General features: G+C 35.2%; 1 protein-coding gene across 3 annotated transcripts in view; it reads left to right on the top strand.

The window, feature by feature from the left end:
- The window catches only part of ARHGAP15 (Rho GTPase activating protein 15), a 626,777-nt gene that overhangs the window by 119,934 nt on the left and 479,176 nt on the right, over positions 1 to 27,667 (top strand). For all 3 annotated transcript variants that reach the window (XM_036023540.1, XM_028509736.2, XM_036023541.1), the window contains exon 6: positions 5,201 to 5,290. In XM_036023540.1, the coding sequence (XP_035879433.1) occupies positions 5,201 to 5,290 (90 nt within the window). The remainder of the gene's footprint in view (positions 1 to 5,200; positions 5,291 to 27,667) is intronic.

Below are 27,667 nucleotides of genomic sequence, written 5' to 3'. Positions count from 1 at the left end.
AAGATCACTTCCTATCAAAAATCAGTATAAATTGAAATATTGTGCCTTTACTTCCTATGTATTTTGTAAGTTCATTTTGTAAGCTATCCTTCTGGTGTTATAATATTTAGTTTTACTTATTAATACATTACAATGAATCTGGAAATCTTCCATTGTTACCTCCATGCAGTTCATAAATTCATTCATCAGTTAACAAATATATGTTGAGTACTTATTTCAGGCCACTTTGCTAGATTTGGGGAAAATAAAGAAGTATTACATAAGCCCAGCTTGTTCACTGATTGTATAGTTGAAGTTAAGAAACACACCAAGAAAAAAGAGTTGCAATGTCTAGATAACAAAAATAATAACAAAGTGTTTCAGAGTAGGGGAAATGGTGGGAAAGACTGTGCTTACGAAGGCCAAGGAGGGCCTCATGGAGATTACCTTGGAGTCACATGATGAAAACGAGCAGGATTGGCACAAATGGCAAGCAAGGGAAGTGGAAGGAAGAGAGATAAATGTGTTCCAGATAAAAAGTTGTTCATGCACACCCATATCCCCATGTATGAAGTAGTGAAAGCCCGCTGCAGTTTGGAAACTGCCATCAGTCTAGCAGAGCCAGTGTGTAGAAGAATGGGGGAATGACAGACTGGGGAAGAGTGTTTGGGGGATTGTGAAAAGGTGCCTGTGTCCCCAACTAAGGGATTTACACATTATCCTGTAGATATAAGTTTTCCAGAAAAAATATGGCAAGATGTGTGTTTTAGAAAAATATAGACTGGTCTCAGAGGTAACAACAAGGAGAAGAATTCAGATGAGAGGAAAGAAGAGCTCAAGTGAGGTTGTGGTCATGGGATAAAGAAGATGAGACAGTTCTGGAATTCAAGCTGTGTATGTACCTTTTGGTAGCAGGTGGTAAGAGAAAGGGGATGATTAAGAAAGTGACGAAGCTGAAACCAGTAAAGGGATAATTAACCAAGACAAAGAATAGAGAACAAGGGGAAAGTGACTGATAAGAAGACAGTGATTTCACTGAGGTATCTTTGCTACATCCTAATGGTACAGCATAGTGCTCAGACAAATATGTAAAATACTAGGCAGTCCCCTCGACAGTTCTGGTACTCACCTGGCACCATACATAGTTATTACAATATCATTGACTGTATTCCCTATTCTGCACTTTACATCCCTATGACTGTTTTTTAACTGCCAATTTGTACTTCTTAATCCTTTCACCTTTTCCACCCAGCCCTTCAAACCCCCCTCCCATTGGGCTACCCTCAGTTTGTTCTCTATGTCTGTAAGTCTGCTTCCGTTTTGTTTGCTTGTTTATTTTGTTCTTTAGATTCCACATGCACATGAAATCATACAGTATTTGTCTTTCTCTGACTTATTTCACTTCACATAATCCATGCACATTCTAGGTCCATCCATGCTGTTGCAAATGGCAAAGTAGTGATTTGCATTGGCTAAACTGGTACTGGGCAGGGAAGAATCTTTTCTTTTTCCTGCTGAGGTAGCCAAGTGTCACTTCAAAGATGCGAGATAGGTCCCTTCTTGTTGGGATCAGTCATGTGCTATGAGTGATATGTGTGTGAGTCCTCTCTTCTTGCCTCCTGACTCCACTTTAAATGAAGTTTCTGTGTATTAATTCTCATAGTATGTAGTTAGGAAATACAGTTTTGTCATGTAAGAGGGAGCTGAGGGTCAGAGGAACCATTGAGGAGTCAACATATTGCAAGTAATGGATCAGACAGAGGCAAGTTTAAAACCCAAAAGAAGTGTGCAAACCATGAGAAATAATGAAAGCCTAGGACAGTAAACCAGGAATGGAACAGGAGCAGAGAATGTGAATGCCAAAAACTCTGAAGAATTCTTGCAATAATGGAAAGGAAAGAAACAAATGAAATATACAAAAGTGACATTATGGGGTTGATGCTTGCTTTCTTCATTTTTTATAACAAGAGAGACCCTAGTATGGTTATAGGCTAAAGCAGCAATTTTCAAGTGGTGTGACACAATAATTTTTAAAACATGTAATACCTGACTATTTAGTCAGGGGCACTCACCTCTTTTCCCTGAGAATTTCAAATAAAATAAATGACAACAGCTAATACAACAATAACTGTCCTGTGTGAGCAAATTAAAATTATACTTATTTTCTCAGGCAAAAAATATATTTTTTGGCATGCAGCACAATTTTAGTAATTCATGTATGTGTGGCATCAGATGAAAAGGGTTGAAATCACTGGGCTAAAGGATAGAATCTATCTACAGTAGGATATTGGGAATATAGGTGAATATAACTCAGAGAATGAGGAATGAGATGGGATGGCATTAGGAACTAGAAAGGACAATCCTTGGACAGGAGAAGGTACATTACTTCCTCTGAGGCAAAACAGGACACGTCTGTGAGTTGCTGATGCACTTGTCTGGCACTGACAGGCCAGGTTCCTTCAGTGCTCCTACATGCCACCGTCATCCCCGGCATGGGAGCTCCTCAGACAGGTGGGTCAGAGTCACAGCTCCATGTCCAGAATTCTGAGAGCCAAGAGAAAAAATGGGAAATGGAGACAGAAAGAGGAAATAGAAAATGTGAATTCTCATCTTTGGATCTAAAAAGAGTAATCAGGAGTGCTGAAGTGACACTAGTCTATATAAGACAATCGGGAAAGACCTCAGACAAGGTGACGATTAGTTGGGGTCTGAAGGATAAGAATCAGCCATGTGAGAATTGGGAGGTATTCCAGGTAAACAGGCAGTGTGAAGCCCAATGGGAAGATCAAGTTTAACAGGAAAGGAGGGAAACAGCATAAATATGTCTGCATTAGAGTACAGTATGAAAGGTATATCTTTTCCTAAAATGTTACATGCTTTTAAACAAGTATGCTTATAGTGTAAATTCAGTTTTCAAGGCCTGCACAGTAGTAAGGAGCAGACTCTGGTGTGACACTGCTCACATTTCAATCCTGGCTCCTCCTTTTCTGCCTGTGTTAGTTTACCTAACCCTTCTGGCGTATTTTCTTACCTGCAACATGGTGATAATAGCAGTACCTACCTCATACAGTTGTTAAAATAGTTAAATGAATTGACAGTCATACTGCTTGGCACATAAAAAATGCTTATTATGCAAAATAATTCCATCTTTGTTTTCCATGACTGCATTCTATGGGAAAGAGAATCTCTTTTGTTACACAGTCTTAATGATTATTTTTTTGGTTCTGAGTATCCCATAATTTAATTAACTGTAGAAGAAGCAGGGTGTTTTGTAATTTCTTTTATGTCATAAATCACTCAACAATGATCATGTCCATGGTGGATATTTTGCACAATAGTGGCCACCTGAGTGACAGAGTGTGGATGAACCAGTGAAAACATTTCAATGACTGAAGCGTCTGTGAGACTCATGCTCAGCTTGATGGGTTTCTCATAGGTTACTATCAAATAACAAAAGAAAGCTATGCTATCGGTTGCTGTCCTGCCAGCTGAATTTATTCAGAAGGGAAGTTATGCTTGGCTTGTACAGTGTCTCCCCCCGCAAAAGAGCAATGACTTTATTGAGTTCCCCCCAAAACTTTACAATTTAGTATAAAAAACCCCAGATATCTGGCTTCTTCTGAAAAATAGTCAGTCTCTATTAAACTGATAGAATTAGTCATAGTGGCTATAAAATGACAATTTTGCAGATTTATTTTAACATTTTTACTATTGTTTTACTATTGTGCTAGTTTTAGGTTTTAAACTAAAGTTTATATTGTTAAAAATTACATAAAAATATTATAAGACTTATATACTAAAATTTTATTCTATGAAAAATGGCTTGAGAAAAGTACTGAATTTATAGAAAAATCTAGAGTAGCTCAGAACATATGAAAATAGAGGAGTCTTTCAAATATGGCAACATGTTCTTTAAAAATAATAGACATTTTCCAAACTAGTAAGCTTTTGTTTAATATTTGGAATTATGAAAATTTAAAGTTATATAAGTATGACTCACTTAAACCAAATGAAAATGTGAAGAGGCAAGTATAGATGATACTCTCACTAACTGAGTATTATGAATTAAAGAAGTTAAAACAGCTTTTAAGTAACACCCACACCATGCTGTGTAAAAGGAAGCATATGCTAAAATCCACTTGGTCTAAGTTAAATTTATTAAATACAAATAAACATACACTTGTGTGTATAATCTTAAAATTCTGAAAGGTGAATTTCTAAAAAAGATACACAATTGCCACTTAATAAATATTAATTAAATTTGTTATATTTGGGCCTTATTAAGGTACAATTGACAAAAAACTTGTGTAAGTTTGAAGTGTATGAATTGATATATGTAGAGGGTGTGGCAAAAGTAGGTTTACAGTTCTGCATACATAAAACAGAGTTTATTCTTGCCTTGATATTTTAATTACTGTATCTGTACAGGCAACTTGAACCTACCTTTGCCCCACCCTGTATATGTTATAAAATTATCATCATGTTAAGGTTAGTTAACACATCCATCACCTCACATGGCTACCTGTGTGTGCATGCCATGTGCATAATTATCTGCCATCTTAGCCACTTCCAAACAGACAGAACAGTGTCAGCTCTTGTCATCATGCTGTACCTTTGACCCCCAGAACTTACTTGTCTCACAGCTGACAGTTTGAGCCCTCTGACCAACAACTCCCCGTTTCCCCACCCGTGCATGATAGCCACTCTCTATTTCTATGAATTCAGCCTTTTAGATTCCACATGTTTAGTACACATGAGATGATGGAGAATGCATCTTTCCCTGTCTGACTTACTTCTCTTATCACAATGCCCTTCAGATTCATCCATGTCATCACATATGGCAAGATTTCCTTCTTTTTAATGGCAGAAAAAATTTTCCTGTGTGTGTGTGACATTTTCTTTATTCATCCATTGACAGACACTTTGGTTGTTTCGATGTCTTGACTATTGTAAATAATGCTGCAAAAGATGTGAAGGTTCAGATACCTCCTTGAAGGTTTTTAAAAAAGAAAAGAAATCAAAAGAAAGAAAAGAAGGCAGGCAGGCAGGGAGACAGGAAGGAAGGAAGGAAGGAAGGAAGGAAGGAAGGGAGGAAGGGAGGGAGGGAGGGGCAGGCTTAATATCATAAATATGTATAGCTGCAAACTCAATAAACATTTTTTCTGACATATATCACCAATGTTGTATACTTTTTAGTCTTCTTTCTTTTTTTTTTTAATAGAAAGCTGGGAACAAACCAGAAAGTGTGGATTTGTGTGGAGCACATATTGAGTGGGCCAAAGAAAAATCAAGCAGAAAGAATGTCTTTCAGGTAAGACTGTTAACTTATTATCAGTTTACTCCTATTCCTTCTAAATCTGAGGTCTTGTGGGTAATCAAAACAAGACCACCTTGTGGTGATGTTTTCATGAGCATTTTCATTGGCATTGAGTTGTGCAAAAGTCATCGTGGAAAACTTCTGGGTCTTGTTGAATTTTGGGTTGTTTTGTTCTTTTACTCTCATGACTGGCTGCTATATAAACAACAAATATATGTTGTGTGTTGATTAATTCTATACCTGAAAGTCATTGAATTTTGCAATGTATTTACTAGCTCTTTGGGGTTCAAACCTAAAATGCTTGACTTAAATAAATTTTATGTAGACCTTCACTAATTATGATAAACTATTTACATTCATTGCCATTTCTACCACCTAGTCATAAATTACACTTACTAGTGTGATTTGTCAGTGGGGGGGGTGAGGGGAGGGGGCAGACACAGAGAGTTCAACAGTGATAAAAATTGGATCTTTTTGTATTGCATACCTTAATTTTGGAGAAAAATAACTGTGATTAATAATTCCAATCATGTTTCACTGAATGGAAAAATCCAGATGAATTTTTTGAAAATAAAAAAAAGGAAATGGGAAAACTTAATATTTAACATCTGATATTACTAAAATCCCTTTGGCAATTAATAACTTTAGATTATGGAGGTTTTTCTATATCTTTTCTATATTTATATGATATTTAATTCACTTTTATATTCTAAAGTAATCAATAACTTCAAATATATATTATGACTTATTTAGTATCCATTGTCTTCTAAGATTATTTTGGGTTGTGGAGAAAATTCAGCATCATAGACATTAATATACTTGGTTTTATGGAAGTATCGGTTGGTGACATTTTCTATCTGAACTCTCACTGGAAAAAAAAAAACTGGTTTCTAGTTCATTCTGCATTTTTTCAGATATTAATTCAGGTTTATCCAAATACTTTTGACCCTTGTTAATTAAAAGAAACACAACTTTCAACATATTTTAGAATAAATTATCTTTTTGGGTCTAGTATTATTCTCTTTAGAAATTCCTTTTGATACAATGTTTTATACCCCCCAAAAAAAGATAGAAAAAAAAGAGAAAACTAAACATAGTTGCCTAGAAATCATAAGACAAAAGTCAAAAGTGAGTAAAATGTGAATTTTTAAAATCAAGAAGGACAAATACATTTTGTTTTAAAGTGAGAAATTGTAGGTCAGTGATATATTCCATCTCCCATCATCTTACTGTTTTTGTTATTCTATAAATAACAGAGTTTGGAAGTTCTAATCCTAGCCTCAGGATCAGTTCTAAACTGGGTTGTGAGAGCTGCATTGTTTAGTTTTGTTACACATTGTGACTTCAGTGTCCTAGTCACCAATATTTTAAAATGAAGACATGAAAATTTGACATTTAAGTAATTCTTGGACAATAGAATTCTTGGAGTTGGGCTAAAGCAGCCCTTTTTAGTTCCTTCTAATCAACCTTACAAAAGTTAAATTAGATTACAAATGAGGATGATAGTCAAGTATATATAATATATGTGTAGGACCACAAATATCAAAGAAAAAATGTATGTATAATTTTATATAGGTAAGAACAAAAAACCATAGACATTTCAGCCACCTGTATTAATGATATGTATCATCCTAATCTTTATCTGGACATGACTAACCATCTCCTATCATATTTTTACTTGTTTTTTACATTTGTGAATACAGGTACTTAAAGAGATATTAAAAATCATTCTCACTTTCAGTAGCTTTCTGGAGGTGACAGTCTTGCCAGTTAGCTGTGTTTGTAAGGCACCTGAGCAGTTCCCAGAACCGCACTGTTCTAACATCCAGTTTATCTTTTCTTTTATCTTGTAAACCATTTAGTTTAGAGAAACAGAAGATGATTATAAGGATGTTGTGATTAACAAAGTTAATGAAAGATTCAAATTTCATTTCCTGCTTTGTTCTTTTTGGGGTGAATTATGTGACATTTTTTTTGTCATCCTTCTTATTACCTGAACACATGAGTTTAGGTAAACACATGAGCTTAAATAAAATGTACTAATAGGTATCTATAGATACATACTATGGGAGTAAGTCTTTTGAGAGAAACAGTATAAATAGTTTTTATAGTTCTGTTAGAAAAAAAAAAAAAGCATTGGGAAGGATTTGCCAGAGAGCTGACTTGCATCAATATTTGATTAGCTACATTAGCTGGTCTAACTCTCAAATGATCAGAATAAACATGATTATACTTCAAAAACATGATATTAAGACATTGTTGGACGTTGGAATGTGTGTGTGCAAGGGTTTCATTACCTACAGAATAATGAAGTGTTTCTTCCTGTCTGAAAAAGTCCATCACAGTTGATGTGCTACATCAGAAACAGCTTTAGAATCCCTAGTTTGAATTAGGCTTGATGTTCAATCTCATTCCATGAATTATAGATTACAGATAGCAAATGGCGATTGAGATTTTTGGTTCAAGAAAAAAATTGTAGAAGAGAAAAATTAGAAACAATTTAAAATTTGAAATCTGTCTTTAAAAAGTTGATGGATTAGCAGTTATATGCTACATAATTACAGTGTCTGCAGACAAGTCAAACTTGAAATGAGTAGGAAAACAAACAAAAAATTATGTGCCTGAAATATGCTTGAAAGACTCAGATGCACATATTTGTGACAAAAGGGGAAAAAAAGAGGGAAAGATTTAATTTGTTTCGTTCCTTTGTAATATGCCATTTGGACATTTGAGTTGTTCATTTTCTTTTCATATTAAAAGCCAAATTTCCTTCATAGTCAAAGTTTTATTCAACTTTTGATGTAGATTCAATCTTATTTGATTGGTACATGCTAACATAACAGTGACAATAATAATTAAGTATTAAGCCTTAGTATTCAACAACTCTCTGTAAATCACAATGATGTTGTCTGGCTGAGTTCAAGAACATCTGTCTGTATTACTAACAGAACAGTCTTTGGCTTAATTGGTACTTCTTAATAAATAATACATTTTTTAAATTATTAGCAAATTCTATAATAAAGTATATACAGACAAGTCATATTATATAATTTAAAAAGTGTAAGCATATATAGGTACATGCACATACAGCGTATGTATATACCCACATCCAATAGCTTGACCTTGGGAGACAGTGACCATTTCCACACACACACACACACACAGAAAGACATTTAGTCTTTATAAAAAGTTATACAAATTCTAAGTTAAATTAGTGAATGTTCACTGCTGCTAACTTTTGTTTAATTGTGCGTTTAGCATAATTGTCAAGGACCATCACAAGTTTGATGTAGCTTGAGAAAACATTTAAAAACCTAGTGATTTGGAATGAACTGAGGTACGGATTTTCTTAGTTAACTTAAGAGCAACACTAGGTCTTCATCAGGGAAGGAATGAATAAAAAGATTTATGTTCAAATCACATGTTTTAAACATTCCCAATAAGTGCTAGTTTGCTGTTTAGTGTTTAGCTTGAAATTTAAAGCACTAAGGATTAGAAGGATTACAACATAATCTTAAGTAATCCTAAATGTCATTTATGGAGAGATAGCTGTAATAACTAAATAAAACCATGTTAAAGGATGGCAGCATTGTCAGGCAGCATCCTCATACAAACTGCTTCTGTTACCTTCTTCCCTTCCTCGTAGATATACTGGGCTGTTACAGAGCTTTTCAAATGCAAGTTCAACAGAGAAAGTGGCTGCAAAATAATTTAAAACAATCAGTGATTTTTTTCACTTCTAACATCTTCTAGTTTCAAAGTTACAGGAAAACCTTCACTTAGGTTTATTCCTTCCTTTGAACATAAAGCTCTCTGTGAAAAAATAGTTTTGAAAGTTGGGGAAAGGGTTTATGACATAGCTATCAAATGGACTCATCTCAAAAATGTTCTCAACTTCCAAAGAACTACGTACCCCCTTATTAAATATAAGATGGTCTCAAACACTGTAATTAATTCCATGCCATTTAATTTAGCACTTAACTATTTTTTTACTCTGTCATGTAAGTTAGTTTTGTCTCCTCAAAGAAAATGTAAAGACAGAGACTCTACATTCAATTCTGCTTTATATTTATTTAACCAGAGGACTGGACACCTTTTAACCAATGGCTACTGCTAAGGTGGCAATTTCATTCTTTTAGTAAAAAAAAAAAAATACCGTATTAAAATATTTTGGGAAATTTGTCCACAATATAGACTCAGTACTTCCAACTGATTTCCAGAGTGTCAAATCTATTCTCTTTTGTAAATAGGAGGGTAAAGAAAATGAAACAAGCCAGTCAGAGAAAGACAAATACCACATGGTTTCATTTATATGTGGAATCTAATGAGCAAAATAAACAAACAAAATACAGACTCATAGAAACAGAACAGACTGACAGATATCAGAGGGGATGGGTTTGGAGGGTGCTTAGTGAAAAAGGTAAAGGGATTAAGCAAAAAAGAAAAAAAAGAACTCATACATACAGGCAATAGTATGGTGATTACAGAGGCAAAAGGGGATGGGGAAGGTAGAAGAGGGAAAACGGGTAAATAGTGATGCAAGGAGACTTAACTTGGGTGGTGAACACAAAATACAATATACAGATGATGTATTGTAAAGTAGTACACTTAAAATCTGTATAATTTTACTAAGCAATGTCACTCAATAAATTCAGTGACTAGGTCTCAGTATTTCTGAGTTTCCTTTAACATACTTTTTTTATGTTTACCCATGCAGTGGGCTCACCTATCAATTATATGCTTTAAATAAGATGATTCTACTATTAATGAATTATAGCTGATTAGAACTATATCTTTTGCCTTCTTGAAAAACAAAAAATTTAAATGACTCAAGAAGACGAAAGTCTGTTCTCCTCTCTCAGCACCAATGGATAACCTCAACAAAAATCATAGGCAAATTTCTGGACTTGCGTTCTCTTTTAATATATAAAGATATCTCAGGGGAATAGGCCATATTTCTAAGAGTAAAATAAATCTCAAAATAGGTTTATCATTACTTGCATTAGTTTTCAGACTTTGGATGGAGTCTTCTGGCTATAATATATATCAAACACATTCATGTAATATTTTCCAAGGATATGCTTTACATTTAAACATAATTTGATTGCTCTTCCTGATCTGAATATGTCTTAGCTTAAAATGTTTAAGTACTCCTTAATTTTATTAATGCAAAGATAATTTAATAACATCTTGGAAAATGTTATTTTAAGCAAAAAAAACTACTAGTATTTTGCTTTTATCCATTTCCTTCTGTTAAAAGTGGTGGTTTAAAATAAATCTGAGCTTTTACCAATTTTCTCTTTCATTTTTCACTGCTCTTAGACTAAATGTAGAAGGATGATTCTTCACATTCATATATGCATTAGATTTCAAGTAAGGCTGGTTTCACTTTAGAGAATTACAGTGTCTTAAAAGGCATGGCATTAAAAATAAACCAGAGTAAGAGCAGCATTAATATCTAATACAGCTAGGGGTTTTATTTTTTAATTATTATTATTTTTTCTTCCTATCTTGTACCCAATCATTTTATCTCCCTAGTAGATATTCACTCACCACTCAGACGGTACAGTGGGGAAAGCACATGAGCCCAGGGACCCATGTTCCTGCTCTGTGCCATCAGTCCTGTCTGTATGTGGAACCCAGAGCAGGATCCTTCCTCCAACTCACCGTTTTTCACACCAAGGTTGTCAGGAATGACAGTCTTTACTCACCTGCCTTCCATTGGTATTAATGTTACAATGAAGCAATTCTGTTTTTGACAGCAACTCCGAAAGATGGACTTCAGTATAAATGCACCTGGGTATTACTGTTCATTTACTAGCCACATGTCTCACAAACACTTTGAAGGTAATTTCAGATATGAATTTTGGACAGGAGAGGTAGATATCTGTGAAATACTGTTCAGGATTTCTGCTCCACTTCTGTTCTCTGTACAGCCTTGTGAATTTGACCAATGAACTAAGAATTAATGCACCATGGGAAAATCTTTTCATTCACTGTGTAACTAAGAATACATATCCTCAGAACTTACTGGAATTATTTTTATTAGTTTATTCTTACAAAGAGTGTAATTAATATAATATCTAGTCAATGTAAGTTAATTAATGTCTTATCCCAGTTAATACTTTAAGAAAATCATTTTGCCCTGAAAGCCTCTCCCAAGCTATTGATAGCAACTTACAAAAAGGGAACTTAGAAGCAAGTGCAGAAACTATGCCGCAAGTGAGAGGCAGTGGTAACTTTTTTTTTATTTTCCTACTGAGATATCAGAACAATACTTCTTTTTGATTAAGGGGAAAAATATTATTTTTATGATTTTAGCTTCATTTGTTGCCAGTGGGATCGCGCAGAAGAATTTTGATGAATGGAGTGATATAATTTTATAATTGGAGCTTTGATTTAGGAATATTAATGTCAGGATTGCTTAAGATTTCCTGCAAAAGAGAGAGCCTAAGGGCAGGAAGCAAAACTGATTGTAAGAATTTTAAGGTAAGACCTAAAGCGCTCGTGAGCCAGGCAGAGGGAAGGAAAAGCAGACACAGCTGATGGACGGAAAGGCGCCCCTCCAACGAAATGCACCCACTTGTTCAGATCATGGGATTGGGAGCCACTGTCTTTTTGCAGATTCAATGTTTGAGAAATAAAAAAAAGCTCTCTTTAAAAAGAAAATATAATCTCAAGTATATACTTAAAACACTGATAAATTAAGTATATTATTAGAGAAAACAATAGCAAGTATGTGCTGCCTGATGGTTCCATGAGGCTTAGTGGTCTTTGATGATATGCACTCATTTACACATTTCTTTTTTCCACTAACCTACTAAAGGGTATAACACTATCTTTCTGTAGTCATTTCTTTTTGAACTACCATCACAGCAGAATGTACCCGATAATAGTAAAGGCTGTCAATTTTAGTCCCAACTTACCCAAGGGAATCTAGCTTTTAAATTAACAAAAGGAAATAAGTCAAAATTAAAACTGTAAAGGAACAAAAGAAAATGTCAACTTGGCTTCTTATGCTTCTAAAATTTTACTAGAGGAATGTATGCATGTGACCTAATGCACTTAGATCACCGGTGAGCTCACTTCACACTCCCTTCTGGAATAGCTGGCTCTGTCTGCTCAAAGGTGAAAGTCGTGCTTTTGGAATAAATTCTGGATTGCAGTTTGACACCAGGATAAATGAAACATGCTGTTTTTCACCCATTGACATCATGATGTGAACCTCCCCCTGTCCTGGAGCATACTTTGTTTCTTGATGTCCTGGAAGCACCAGTGTGATGCTCCCTGTGCCGTGCATGGGTGGACAGCCGCACGGGCTCCGTCCACAGAGCCAGCACGGGGTGAATTGAGCTGCTAGAAATCAAAGCTGGGACTTCAGGCCATACATCCTACCTGAGCAAAAGCAAGTACTGCCAATGGGGAATTTTGTGGGATTGAAGTAAAATCACCAAGAGTTTTGCATGGTTTAGGCATTTGTGATTTTCATCTTGCAAAGCACAGAAGATATTGCACTAATGCTAGCAAGGCAACATTCAAACCAACAGATCCCTCTATCATGTCTGTTTCAAAAGTCTTATATTTTTAAAAGAGGGCAGCCATATTTATTTCATGGCAAATATGATTATTTTTAATAGCACACAAGCCTCTTCCAGAAAAAGGAACAATTTAATCCCTAAAGCTGATACATAATAGATGGTGCCAATAAATGGTATCACATTTTACAGCTTGTCCATAAGGATGACACAGGGTGATATAAAACTGAGAGCTTTTGGGTAGTGTAGGATCACTGGCAGATAAATAGCTATGCCATTCAGTTTTTAGAAACATAAGTTAACAAGGCTGGATCTGAAGACAAGAAAATATATATATATATATATATATATATATATATATTCACAATGTTTCTATGCCACAAGCCACTGAGCAGAAGAAAAATCTGGGCAGTGGTGAGCAAAACACTCAAACCTCAAAGCAATGTTTAAAGCAGTACAAGACAATAACAAAGCAACATCCGTACACAAAGGCTTGAAATGAACACAAGAATTTTTTTAAAACTAAGTTTAAAATGAAAGAAAATGCAGAGACACAGAAGTGCAGAGGGCACTTATAGAATGTGTGCATAGAATCTCTCAATATGTGAGTTAAACACATTATTCAAAACTTAGTAGAAAATAAATATTCAAAAGTAAAGCTTTAAAATACTGCACAACAGTCGAGGCTTCTCGGTATTTGAAGAGGACAGGAGGTTGCTCTTTTTTATCTTAACAAAACAGGATGCTGAGAGATGACCTAAGTGAAACAATGAGATGAAATGCCTGATGTTGAGGAGAAGTAGGAAAGAAGCTGTTTGAACTGTTTTCAAAGAATAGATCAGAATGAGTGACTTGACCAAGGAAGGGACATTCACTTCCTTGAAGGTTCAGAGGAATTTTCTTTTAGTAGGGAGCTATTAGATTCTTAGCCTTAGTCCCACCAATTTGCCTAAGGTTTCATTTCCAGCACTAGAAGAAATTAATAGTCTGACTTCCTTGGTGAACATGTGCAAACCAAAAAATTTACAGTGGCAAAATTAATAAATTGCTGCCAAAAGCTCCAAAGGGTAAAAAACACTGATATTGAGATTCTTTTCCCAAATAATTTAGAACTTGATAGCGTTTTTTTGAACTTGAATTTAAACAATGCTTAATTTTTCAAAATTCTCACACCCACGATCAATTAAAAGACAAGCTTCTACCATTTGAGATCTGTGCTGGATTTGAAATCAGTTTGTGGAAAGGGAGGTTATGAACACCCTGTTTTGATGTGGAGGATGTGCCGATGAGCGTGGCAGGAAATTATGTGAAACCCTTCCCTTTTGACAGTTACAGTGGAACATTTACAACCACAGATGTTATTTGTCCATCAGAAAGGAAAATATTTGTTTCAAGCCACAGGCATTTTCTACCACAATATCAAAATGCAATTCAACAGCAATTTAATGTTTAATGTGCAAGAAAATAAATATAGGGGGAGGCAAACATTAGTAGAAAGCAAGTAAACCTTGTAAACCACACAAAGTATAACTAATGACATGAAAAAATGGCGGGCCTTATTACGAACAAATCTGTCCTTTTACTAAATAAAGGATTGTTCTATTATTAACATAGGAAATCTTAGATGGACTGCACAGAATGCTGCATTATTCATAAAAGCATTGCTGCCATCTGGTGGCTTGTTGGCGTTCCAGCATTGACTTTGCTGATGCGATTTGGCTAGGTGTTCCGGCGTGGTGTTCATTATGTGGTAAAATATAGGCATGAAATCCCTTGGCCCTGGATGTCATTCACTGGATGGCAGGCCTTTGTCTCTGTCCTGTCAGAGAATGCAGGGTGCAGGGAGGCAGTAACATACATATATCTTTTGTCCTAAATGGGAACTTCTGTTTTCCATGGCTTACCCAAGGGAGTTAGTTACTCTTGGCTGTTACTGACTGATGCATTTTATCAACACTCATTCTGTTAGCAAATAAGTATGTAGTCAAGTATTAGGAAGATTTATTAAACCTAAAGGTACATTGTATTGCTTAACTAAGAATATATGTGAGATTCTGTAATCACTCATTTGGATCCAAGCATGAATTTTTTAGGGTTACTACTCACTGAGTTTTATTTTGGAAGTAACATAATTCACAGCATAAAGAGAGAAATATAGAGAGTTTTATAAAATTCAATATTTTCCCAGTCATTTAATTGTTATATTGAAGAAACCTGATTAATTGTTAATGATATAAGACTAATGAAGTCATCTTTCATTGCAGATTTACAAATTAAATGACAAATATTAATTCAGCTATGCTGTACTTTCTATAAAAAATAAAAGTTAAAATGAAGTTTTAGAAATTTTGATGATTCTGTAGGATCAGTGTATTAACACATTTTTAGTAAAAAGCAATACATTTATCTTTGTAATTTTAGTATATGTTTTAAGTTTCTAATAACTGTAGGATGTCTCATTGTATGCAATTAAAATAGTGATCCTTAAAATGCATATTCATATATATCACAAGTCTTTGAAGGTTATAGGAGATAGTGAGTCAAAATTACCCTAGGAGGAAAATTGAAGTTTAATCCTGATTTCTCTAGGATGATATTTAATAGTTCATTTCCATTTCGAGTGTATGTTTGCCTGTATCATTAAACGCCATTTATGATTAAGTAAAAGTCAGATAACAAAAACCATTGCACTAAATTTGGAAAATTACATCAAATGAGTATTATTACTTTCACAAGAATTTCCATTTTTAAAGTAAGCCTGTGGATTTTTTCTTTTAATTCTTGGATAAGATTTTTGCTCTGTGACTGCATGCTTGATATTCCCCTTGTCACTAGCTACTTTTGTCACTTAAAATGTTTTCTTCCTCAAAACATGAAGTTTGACTTATGGAAGAACACTGATAATCTCTCCTGGGAAGATTGCTAAATTCTTTCCCATCTCCTCTGTCTCATTTTAGGAAGAGAATGCAAAAAACAAAAATAAAACTTTATAAGGGAATGCAAAATTGATAACAATTATGTGTCTCTTTCATCTATAAGCATAAAATTTTGAGTAATCTATTCTCATAATTGACTTGGATACTACTCTATGCTAGCTTCCAATGGGTCCATAATAAAGATAGTTGCTATGGTCAAGATACCCTCAGGTTGTAGTCAGAGGTTGCTAATGTTTGTTTCAATAACATTTGCTTTTTTGGAAGCTTTTACAGCTAATTAACACTAAATTTCTACTTAGAAGAATCATTCATATACTGTAATGAGTGATGTCACCTTAAATTCTTTAGTATGTAATTGCTGGATGTTTCATTTTCTAGTGGGATATTTGATGACATATTTATTTATGCTAAATTTTATGACAGTGACAGCTATACCTCAGTGGAAGAATGATCCTTCCCTTTCTTAGGGGGCTAGTTTTGAATTCTGTTTAAGCAAATAGTTTTGCCATATATGTCTTCTGGCTGAGACTAGGTTTCCCCCAAAGCAAAGTTTAAGACTAAGAATCGTGTTGTAACAAGTTTATTTGGGAAGTGATCCCAGAAAGCAGGAATTCTGAACCAGCAAGAAGAAAGGGCACTACCAGGGCCATTACTGAGTCAGTCACAGAATGTTTAGGACCCTTGTCAGAATTTTCCACCCAAGGATTGACAGGATGAAGCGCTTTTCCATCAGCTTCTCATGCCTTTGTTTTATGGTTGCCTCTGGGATTGAATAACGTCTTTAAATCATCCCTTCAGGCTGCCTGTGTGTGGATATGCCAAGAAGGCTCTTTCAGATGTCCTACTCATAGACTCAGAGAATATATGTAGCAAAATGAAGCTATGCAGTACATGCTTGAAGCAAAATGCAGTCAGCACAAAGGGAGTTGCAGTCCATCTAGAACTGTTCACACCAGCTGCAACCAGAGTCACAGGTAAAGCCAAAAGGATGGACAGCAGGACACAAGAAATCTCTGGTGCAATTTATTCCTTGCAATACACAAACTGACTTATACCTCACATTAAGTCTAATCTTTAAGACGATGGCTGGCCTCAATCTGTACAAAAAAAATACTAAAAAATCTTAGTGGCAAAAGCTACACTCCTCCACTGCAACTATGTCTGAGGCCATATTTGATATTCATCATCCACAGCTCATTCTAGATTTCTTTTTACTCACAGGGTGATAACTGTTCTGTGTGTTTTGCCTAAGAAGTACATCAGACTTTCATATCTAACAAATTTGAGACTTTAATTTGTGGACATTGCTAGGTTTTGCTTGCTGCAATTGACAGTTCACTACCCTCAACAGGCATGGATGCACCAAGAGGCATCTCAATGAATCCCCTGAGTTCCTCAATTATTTCTCCTATAACTATATTACAGGAGCAACCTTACCTTCCCATTACAATTACAGCCAATTACCCTCAAAAGTATAGTCACTATTTTATTTGCCTGTTGGCCCACAATTTGAGTCCATAGTTATCAAGCAGTGGTCATAGCTTTAAGTTCTGTGATACTTCTCCCCATCCCAAGAATAAACATTTCTAATGCAGTGGAGTCAAAATTGCAAGCATCAAAAGTATAGATGCTGCAAATAGGTTACTACAGGGGCAACTCCTACTTCTACCTCTTGGTCCCATTAGACTCAGTGTTCTACTGATTTTGTATATATACTGCATCTTGGAATATAGCAGCCTAAACAAACAGGGTCTTGTCCCCAAGCTACTCCCTTAACTGAGACTTTAAGAAGTCATTTCATTATACTATTAGACTTATTGCTTCCAAATAATGCATTATTTCATAAGAACAGAGGATTTTAGCCTCATGTGCTAAGAGTTATGTTCCCATCACTTCCTTGGTTTGAGGCAATATTGTGAATGACCCCACATGGTTAAATCAGGTATTTTTAAATCCATGGAATAGTGGGGAAGGTAGACACACCATTAGACAGAGAAGGCGAAACCATACCCAGTACTGATGTCAATTCCAGGGAGACTCACTGTTCCCCCAAGGATGGAAGGGGTCTGATATAGTCAATTTGCCATCAGGTATAGGACTGGTCTCCTTGAAGGGCTCAATGTCTGCCTCTGCTGCTGGAAGCCAGAGCACTCAGCAGCAGCAGGAGCTACATCAGTCTTGGAGAGAGGGAGCCCTGGTATTGGGTCTGTGCATAGTCTCCATCCTCACAACCATGGCCACTCCATCCATGGGTATGTTGTGCAGGCTTCAAGTGGCTAACAACACAGGCTAAAGGATTTCGATTCTCCAAGGTGTCTGTCAGACTGGCTCACTGCTGTTAGACACGAAGACACTAAGATGACACAAATGCCCGTGTGTCCTGTGGCCACTCCCACAAGTCTGCTGACATTTGCCAGACTTCTTCGTCTCTAGTTTTCCAGACTCTCTCCTTCCTGCCTCTGACAAACAAGCAGAAACATTCTCCACTCTCTGCCAATCACTCTATATCTCTGTTGTTTATAAAGTGAACAAATTAAATTTATTTTTTATATCTCTTCCTGTAAGAAGGTTTCTCCTTCTCCTCACCTCTGTCTTACAGGATCACCCCAGGATGGGCCTATGATACACCTTCAGTCCAATTTTTTTGGTGCTCGCCAACATATTGAGGTGACCCATGCATGAATCAAGCTTGAGTATTTAATCTTTCATGAGCTAGCTGTTAAGAACCCCCATGAGGCTGTAGGTGTGAGCTCAGGGAGATGCAGTGGTATAACAGTGACAGATAAAATGGGAGCTTGAGCCATATGTGCATGTAACCTATATAGGTCTTCTGGACCTGCTTGGGCCAGATTCTGAATGTAGCATTTCCATCCATGAACTGCTGCACGGTATTATGATTCAGCAGATTTGACAGTTCTTCATGGAAGCTGCAGTCACATAGTCAGTTGATGTCCTCTGATCAGGCGCTCGGTCTCTATTCTGACCCAGCAATCTAACTCCTCATTGAATTTTCTGAGTGACATGGCCCAAGAGTTGTGGAGCTTGCCCCATAGCTTGGACTTGCTGCAGGCAATGATAAGTTATGAGTAGTCACCTTAGTGTATGAACAGCATCCAGAAATATCCCTACTGACTCACCTGGTAATGGAGGTCCAGAATTTGTGGTCATAATTCTATATGGGAACATCTAACTGTAACGCAAATTCCTGATTGTGAGTAAATAAGTGATTTTTGTTTTATGCCACTTAATTTGGGGTTTGTTTGTTATAGAGCAATAGCTGATTGATACAAGTAATATGTCTACAAATATAATTCAGTGGCTTGATTTTTATGAGAAAAAATGACATATTTGAAAGTAAATTTCAATCATTATACAAGACCTTTCAAAAGGTTATGGAACCCCCAGCTCATAGTGTCAGCTTCTAAAAATTAATGACCATGCACAGGCTCCTTACTAGATTGTAGAGAAAATGCAGTGGTATTTCATCTGGCCATGTGTCTCTTCTATTACATGGTTTGTTTGTAGAAATAGTTGCTTAAGAAAGTTAACCTCCAGGAAAGATGCCAGGTTACACAGAAGCATACCAGAGTCTTAGAATCACTTCGGGTGAAAGCCCAAAGTGTTTGCAACATTAGGTGGAGGCAACATAATTTGGCTTGAAAAGTTACCAGGGAAAAAATGTCAGTAAATGCTCATGGAACAGTATGTTCAGAGCCTTTAAGACAGTATATTCTGTGGCCTCTTATAAGTCAAAGAATAGTGTGTGTGTGTGTGTGTGTGTACACGTGTGCTATTTTTAAAAATAGTATGGACCAACAGGATCCCATGTTGTCAGAGGTTAATGTTAGGCCAACACCTATAGAGGTTCTAACCCCAAATTAAGCTATCAGACATAATAGCAGATAGAGCTACAGTTGGAAAATCTAAATAGAGCTGAAAAGTTTTGGTGTTTTAAGGGTTTCTAGGAGAAAGAAAAGAAATTTGATTTCTGAGCTGTTGATGGAAAAGCTCACCAATGACCTCAGAAAATTTTATTTGTCATATTTTCATTGCAAGTGGTATTCTTAAAATTGTTCCTGTAAGTTAAAAATGACCTTCCATGTTAAAAAGCATTAACTAAGAAAAAATGTGAAGTCCACATTGCTTTGGATTTTGGAATTAAAATAACAATTTCTATAATTTAAAAAAGATATATACATAGAGAGTGCTATTATTTCTCAGAATTTTTATAAGATACATCAAGTCAGAAGATATTTATTTGTATAAAGTAAACTTGACTTCATCAATATATTTTTGGCTTCTTATTTTTCTTTCCAAACTATGTATTTAAGGAGGTTTAATTCATTGATTTCTTCCTGGGTTTTTTCTTAAATAAGAAAACCCAAAGTTAAGCATAATATACTTATGTTAAAGCTGTACGATATTATGACTATTCTGTCTTGGATTAAAATTTTATTTGAATTCTAAAATTTAATTTTCAATAAAGTTTGTTATTTCTAAATCTGCGTTAGGTTAACTTTAAGAACAGAAACTGATGAAAAACAGGGCATAAAGTTATTCAGTTACATCAAAGTTTAGGTTTTAAATGATTTTTTCATAGTTATTTTAGAAATTGTGTGTTTATTTATTACTTTTTGACAGTCCTGAGTGGAACTCGCAGGTTCTTGGAGGAAGCCAGTTTTCAAAAATATCTAATTTATGTTTAAGAAGTTGAATAACACACAATTATTTCCATTTATTCCCATTATGTTTCTTGTTTTACCATTTAGTTTTAATCAATTTTCCAACCCTATATATAAAATGCCATTTTTATGCACATGTGACTCTACCTTCTAAAGTCAAACAGAACGATTTTGGCAGTGTAACCCAAATCAGTCATCGTGAAGATTTCTATGATTGGAGGAAGCAGTTTAGGTATTTTTCAAATGCAAGATCTAAGAAAGTAACTAATACTTGGATTAAGTAGTTTACTGGCTTGTTGTTGGTGAATGTTACTAATATTGCTGGAACTCAAAGCAAATTAAAGGTTGTCAGAAGCTCCCATTGTAAATAATTAAATTGCTTTTATAATGGACATTCTTTAGAAATAACATGCACCTGTGATTGCTAATTCATACTTATATTTGTTCACTTGGCATAAGAATTTGTTAAATTTACTAAAAGTGAAATATTTCTGAGTTTTCTACTTTGATGAGTCCAGTTGTAGTCAGAGGCAGAGAGATGTTAGAGGGACCACTCTTAAATTATCACATAGGGCTTCCCTTATAAAACCTTACACTTACTGTTTTAAAAATAAACTTTGCTTAGTATTCATTTATTTCCAAATAAATAAGAGATTAATTATTTAATGAAGAAAATATTAACAGAATAATACGAAGGGCTAACTATCACCAAGGTTTTGTTTTACCTTAGTTCAATTTAGGGTCTTCTGTTACTCAAGATAAGTTAAGTTATGCTTAAGGAACAAATTTCTGTTGTTCAGCTCTACACCGTTGTTACTCTGGGTCACAGGTTGATGGAATGACCTCTATCAGGCACAGATATGACACACCTTATGCTTGCATTTAAAGCTCCTGCCTGGAAGTGGCATGTATCAGGTCTCCATTCATCTCATGGGACTAAGGAAGTCACTGAGCTGACAGAGCAGGAAAGTCTAACCCTGCCACGTGCAGAGCCCCTCCAGGGAGAGGCACCAGGTACAGCGGCCTGTAGCACTGCATACCACAATCCCCGCACAATTGGATTTCCAAATCCCCTGATACGACCTTCTCAATCTAAATAGAGGGTGTTGTCATTGTTTAAATGGAGCAAAATTTCATCAATCATTCCAGAGATGAAAGCACACTGAACATAATTAAACACGTATATGTAATTGGTGGTAACATAATGACTCCCTTAAAAGGACCAGTCAGCTCCTTTGATAAATGCTGTTGAGAGCGAAGCTAGAGTTCAAGTTTTCTGCAACATATGTCAATACACATGCCAATTCATATCTATTTTAAAATTAGTTAGAAAGTGTTGAAATATAGAAAATTTACATTGATAATTAAGTCCAAGTCAGATCCTTCATTACAGTAGCTACAGGTCAAAGAACTCAGGGTGAAATAGGTACTTCCGGAGGGTGACCGAAAGAGTTAGATAAGGATTGGAAAGTGTTGGTACTCAGTCATTGAACTATGTTCATAGAGTTATTCCTTTTATCAATGGTAAATGAACATGTCTTACATCATCAAAATGTTTATATTCTAGTCATATGTATTTATATACAAAGTTTAAAGATGTAAAGTGTATCCATATTGTGCCTGATATTGTCAGCCTGACAGGAAATGCTCTGCTGAGAAAACACTGTTAGAGTGCTTCTGTGGTGAAAACAATTACCTCCTCAAACACAAAGAGATGGAATAGGAAGTTGTGATTTTCCTATAAAGTTTTTTGAATGATATCCTTTTGCTGCATACACTAAATAGTATTAGATGGTTGGAAGAAGAAATGAGGGACATTAAAGTAAATTGTTCCAAAGTAAAAAGAATACATTTTGCCGGGGAAATAAACTATATATATTTTTAGAATGAAGCATAAACCTCATTTTTAGTGTTCACGATTTGTTACAACAAAAACTACTTTGATTTTAGGAAAAGTACCAACTAATGTCAGTGAAAAATTATTGCAATTCAACTCTATGTATGTAGCTATCATGGCAAAGTAATTTACGAAGTACAGTTTTTTGTTTGTTTGTTTTGTCTTTTACTTTGTAGGCATTGGTTTCCAGTCCTATTTTTCTAATCCAGAACATATTGGTATAAAACAAACAAACACAAAAGCTCTCTGCCACGGTCCCAATAAACCAAGTCGCAATTAGCTGCCACTCCTGGGAAATATTCTATCTAGTATGTGTTCCTGGCACTTGAAAAATTTATACCTTCTGAGGAAAGGCAGGAAAATTCTGTCAATTAAACTGATTGGAATTCCCTAGAATGTAAAAAAAAAATGAGTTCTATGTTAGAAAAGGATGGTAAATAGTTGTGTATACAAATGTGAACTGGAACAGAAAAAGTAAAAGACTTTTTTGCACTTTGTATAAACCAGTTATTTTTTTTCCCTTTAAAACAAATGTAATGCAAGTCAGGTAAAAACTTCTGGTACTCTTTATGAAAGATTATACATTCTAGATTTGAAAATGTGATTAAGTAAATTACCTCTGCATTAGCCATACAATGGTACCCATGGCATTAATATTTTTGGATAAATGAGACAGTGGTTAAATCTATGGATGAATATGCACTTGACAACAGGTTGGTTAAGGTAAAATATGAGTATGTTACCATCAAGTGATGTAGAAAATACAAAGAAGAGAACAAATATTTGGATAGATAGTAAAATAAAAGAAATTGCCATTTAAAAGATTAAATTAGGACTGACTGTGATAATATTGATTAAAAGGCAATTAACCAGTGCAATGAAAAGACCCTGCTGTATGCAGCCCTTTCTAAGTAAATATACTTCAAAGATTTGTAAAAGAAAAATTAGAACATCTTAGATTCTTAAGGAAATAAAAGAAATTTTATTGGTTAGAAGGCTGTGAGCTCGGCAGGCTTCTTTAAGCAAGAGAAAATACTGTGGTTTACAGGTTTTCTAGCCAAATAGTTCTAGGTCAATATTTCCAAATATGTGTTCATTGTGTTCACATTGAAATTATGGAAGGCGGTGGATAAATTTATGACATTGCAATGATGTTTTCACAGTTGCATAATTATTCAAAACCCATCAAGTTGCACACATTACATGCCTACCTCTACCTGTAAATCAAACAGAAAGCGATGGATGGACCACGACTCCTGTGAAGGGATCGGCACCCAGAGGATGTGTGACACCCCATGCAGTTCATAAACACAGTGTCGTGACTTAAAATAAGAAAGTATAAGCCATTAAAATAATGCTTCCCAAACTTTTCTATGAATACATCTCTAAAGACAGAATAAAAACTCTGAAAGTTGGGGAGGCATTAGAGATACGATAGATTTAGTGATCTTTCAGGTGGTATTTTTAGATGGTATTTAGCGTATGAGGCTGAACTTTTGCCATTAAAGCTGAAATTTTTGTCACGTATAACAGAAGAGAGTCTTCCACAAGTCATGATTTTTACAATCAACTTATGCATCCAGTTCTTAAATTTCACTCAGTGATCTTTTTCCAGTTCTTAAGAGGGCTCCTTTGAGCTGATGGTTGAAACTTGGAGCTTTAAATTAATAACAGTTCAATGAGTCATCTTTTGTAATGGAAGAATGAATTCTCATTCACCTGATCTAATTTGTATCATTTTCCATGCAGATGAATAACAAAATAACACCAAATTCAAAAACTCTGACTTAGTTAAGTAAACACCTTCAAGTTGAGAAAAAGGAAGCAAGTAACTTCCTATAAATTATAAATCTGGATAAAAGGCTATTTAAAAATATCATTTTTACTACTTTATTGATCACAATAGAAAATGAAGAAAATTATTCAAAACAAAATTATTCTCAGTGAATAATATAGTGGCTTGGAGTGTGTTCAAAGTGAGTGTTAATGGCTGATTGTACAGATCTGCCTGTTACATTGACTTACAAGACCCATTATATGCAAGTATTAATAACTTTTCAAAAAGTTAAGGAATGGAGTATAGATATTTTGTTAATAATAATTTATGGACATCTCTAAGAAAATATCAATTTTTGCTACATATTCCTTAGCAACTACAAAATTTTGATTTTGATTTTGCTCAAGATGTAATTACTTGGAAATTTTCAACCTTCTGAAGACATTTCTGTTTCATTATATATAACTTCCTTTACATTCATGTTTTAAAATAGACTTCTTACCCACCCTGAGATTAGTAACTTTTGACCTGTGTTGCCTATTTTTTAAAGGACTCCCATGTTTTTAACATTTAATTATTTTTACCATTGGTGATATTTAATTTGTTCGTAACTGTTTTAGTGTATGGTGTGAAGTGGCCCAAGTGGTCCAACATTCAATACCCTTCTGTGAATAAGGCATCATTGTCTATGGTTTTGTGATACTTATTTGTTCATGTATTTCAGATACCAATTCTATTTCTTTGATATTGCACACAATTTTACTGTTTTCACTATTATAACGATATAAATTATTATAATTACTGTTAGAGCAAATCACCTGGTCAGGTTTTCTTTTTCAAATTTATCTTAATATTGCTGTATTGTCTTCAGGCAATAAATATAATATAACATGAAAACAATCTGATTTTGTTCTTTGTAAGTAACCTGTTTTATCTCCTGGTTTATATCTTCATTGTAAAGATTTAAAATCTTATTTATTTGTTCACTAATTTAGAAGTTGCATTCAAAATATTTTAATGCACATTAGAGTTTGAGCTCAAAACAGGTCTTTTTATTAATGTTTATGTCATTCATGACCACTTTAAATTCTGGTTTTTTTTTTCATCCTCAGTACATTTAACTTTTTAAACCATTGCCCCTCCCTTTTTCAGATGTCATTCTTATCTCAAAAGGTTTCTCTCTTTGCCTCTCTCTTTCTTCTGTATTAGGAATTGCAGTGTTCCTTCTCCATTGTTGGTATACTTTTTGCAGTACAAATCCTGTTCCTTTCTGCCTCTAATAAAGATTTTAATTCTGGTATTATGCACACATATAGTTTCCATGCCTCATCTTTTCTAGCCAGGTGTGTATCCCACTCTGTAGAAACCCTTAAAATTAATTTTTCCATGTATGTCCATATAAATTTCAAGTTTTTCTTCATTGAGAAGGCAACACAGGCTCATTCCTACACGGTCTCTTTCCTACACTACATCTTTTCCCCCACAGATATTCTTTTCTCTGTATCTTTTAACTGTTGCTCTCCTCTTCTAGTTCACAAACTCTTCCTGTAGGATCCAGATTTGTATACTTTCTGTCACAGTCTTTACACCTTCAGTTCCACTTGAAGACTGACAAGCTCTGTCCACCTTCAAGGGAAAATTGACACATCAAATATCTTTTCCTATTACATGTTCTACTGATTATCCATAGATGGACTTATGAAAATGTCAAAATAATTTCTACTTTTTTTTAACATGAGTGTGAATCTCTAATTCTCTAGAAGAATACAACATTTCCTGGATTCTTTTTAATCTGTAGTCATTGATTTTACTCATCAAACAAATTTTCTCCTCTTTTTGTGCTGGATCTATTGCCTCCTTAGAAACGATGGTGGTGGGAGAAGGAGATGGGGTGGGAAAGGGAGGTGTGAATGGTCCCAGAGGCCCCAGAAGGTGTCAGATTCCTGGTAATTCCAAAGAACCTAGATATTTAAAGTTTGACTCCTAAGAGGAATTCATTTATTTTATTTTATTTTATTTTTTATAAGATTTTATTTATTTGTTTTTGACAAGGGAATGGAGGAAGGAAGAGAGGGAGAGAAACATCAGTGTGTGGTTGCCTCTCATGTGCCCCCACTGGGGACCTGACCCACAACCCAGGCATGTGCCCTGACTGGGAATCAAACCGGTGACCCTTTGGCTCGCAGCCCACACTCAATCTACTAAGCTACACCAGCCAGGGGAAGAATTCATTTTTTTAATGAATAAATATATTTTGCACTTTTTTCTAGCATTTCAACAACTTTTATATTGTTACTGAGAAACAACCGTTAGTATAAATGAGCTTCCCAAAAAACTAAACTTGTTTTTCATTCAGCCACTATTCAATTTATTATAGTCACTATTTAACCTTTAGTTTCAGATTTCAGTTGAAATGTTCTGTGTATCTTTTGTTACCTATGTCAGTTAGATGAACACTTTCCCTCATTAAGTCCTATGCTGTTTAAAAATAAATTCTTCAACAACTTTGCAGTCTACATGTAAAGTGGCAAATTTACCTCTCTGCTCCTTGTTATCTGTAACTAAGAGAGTTATCTAAGTCCTGGCTGGCTTCAGAGACCACAGTTTTAGGCAGACAAAGCTGTCTTTAATAACTGGTTTGTTTCCAGAGACAGGAAAAAAAAAACTAAAGCATTACATTAATTTTCATTGTTGCATTAGAACTAGCTTTTCTCTGGTCTTCTCATCTGTACTTCATTAAGCCACATTCTGTGGTATAATGTTGCAAGTTTGAAAATGCAGAAACAGTTCAAGAAATTGATTCTATTTGTTCTTTCTGTTCAATAGACCTTTGATCTGAAATGTTCAATGGTGCCTGGCTGTTCCTCGCAAGCCTCTTTTAAACCATTGTTCGCATTGTAATAGCCTTGTTATCAGGTTGTGTGAATTAATTCCATCACATTAGGAGGAGGAAGCTAGGCTCACACAGCACAGTCTAATAACTGTTACTGGCCAATTGATTGGGTAACAAGACAACACAGCACGTTCATAATTCAGTTGTTTTGCAAGGTGGTCTTAATTTCAGAATTTCAGAATGACAATAATAAATGTTGATGTCCCCAGGACACCTTGTGTAACTGGCTTTGAGAACCTAACAATGTATAACTGAAAAATGCCACAATGAGCAGGCCACCAGTCTTAGGAAAATTCCTGAATCAAGAAGAAAACACAGAAAAAAAATTCCTCTGCACAATGAAACAACCACCCACAGGCAAAAGCAGAAACCACCCACACAATAAAAAACTGCATCCATCCTTGAAGGGGAGAAAACAAATACTTCGGAGGAATATCAAAGCTCTGCAGGCAGCCGCTGTCTAACCCTGGGCAGAGACTGCCTACTAGCTTCAACTGCTAGAGAAAGGGCAGGGGATCCCACGGACACCCCAGGCAGAGCACACCATCAGGGAACTCGTGACAATAAATTGGCAAGGGAAAAAAATAACATGGAATGTTGATATCTAACCACGTATTGTTGATCTTGGTGACTATGAAATGCAGTTAAATA

This window comes from Phyllostomus discolor, chromosome 4 (genome assembly GCF_004126475.2).
Source record: "Phyllostomus discolor isolate MPI-MPIP mPhyDis1 chromosome 4, mPhyDis1.pri.v3, whole genome shotgun sequence".
Lineage (NCBI taxonomy): Eukaryota > Metazoa > Chordata > Mammalia > Chiroptera > Phyllostomidae > Phyllostomus > Phyllostomus discolor.
This window is presented reverse-complemented; position numbering and strand designations above follow the sequence as displayed.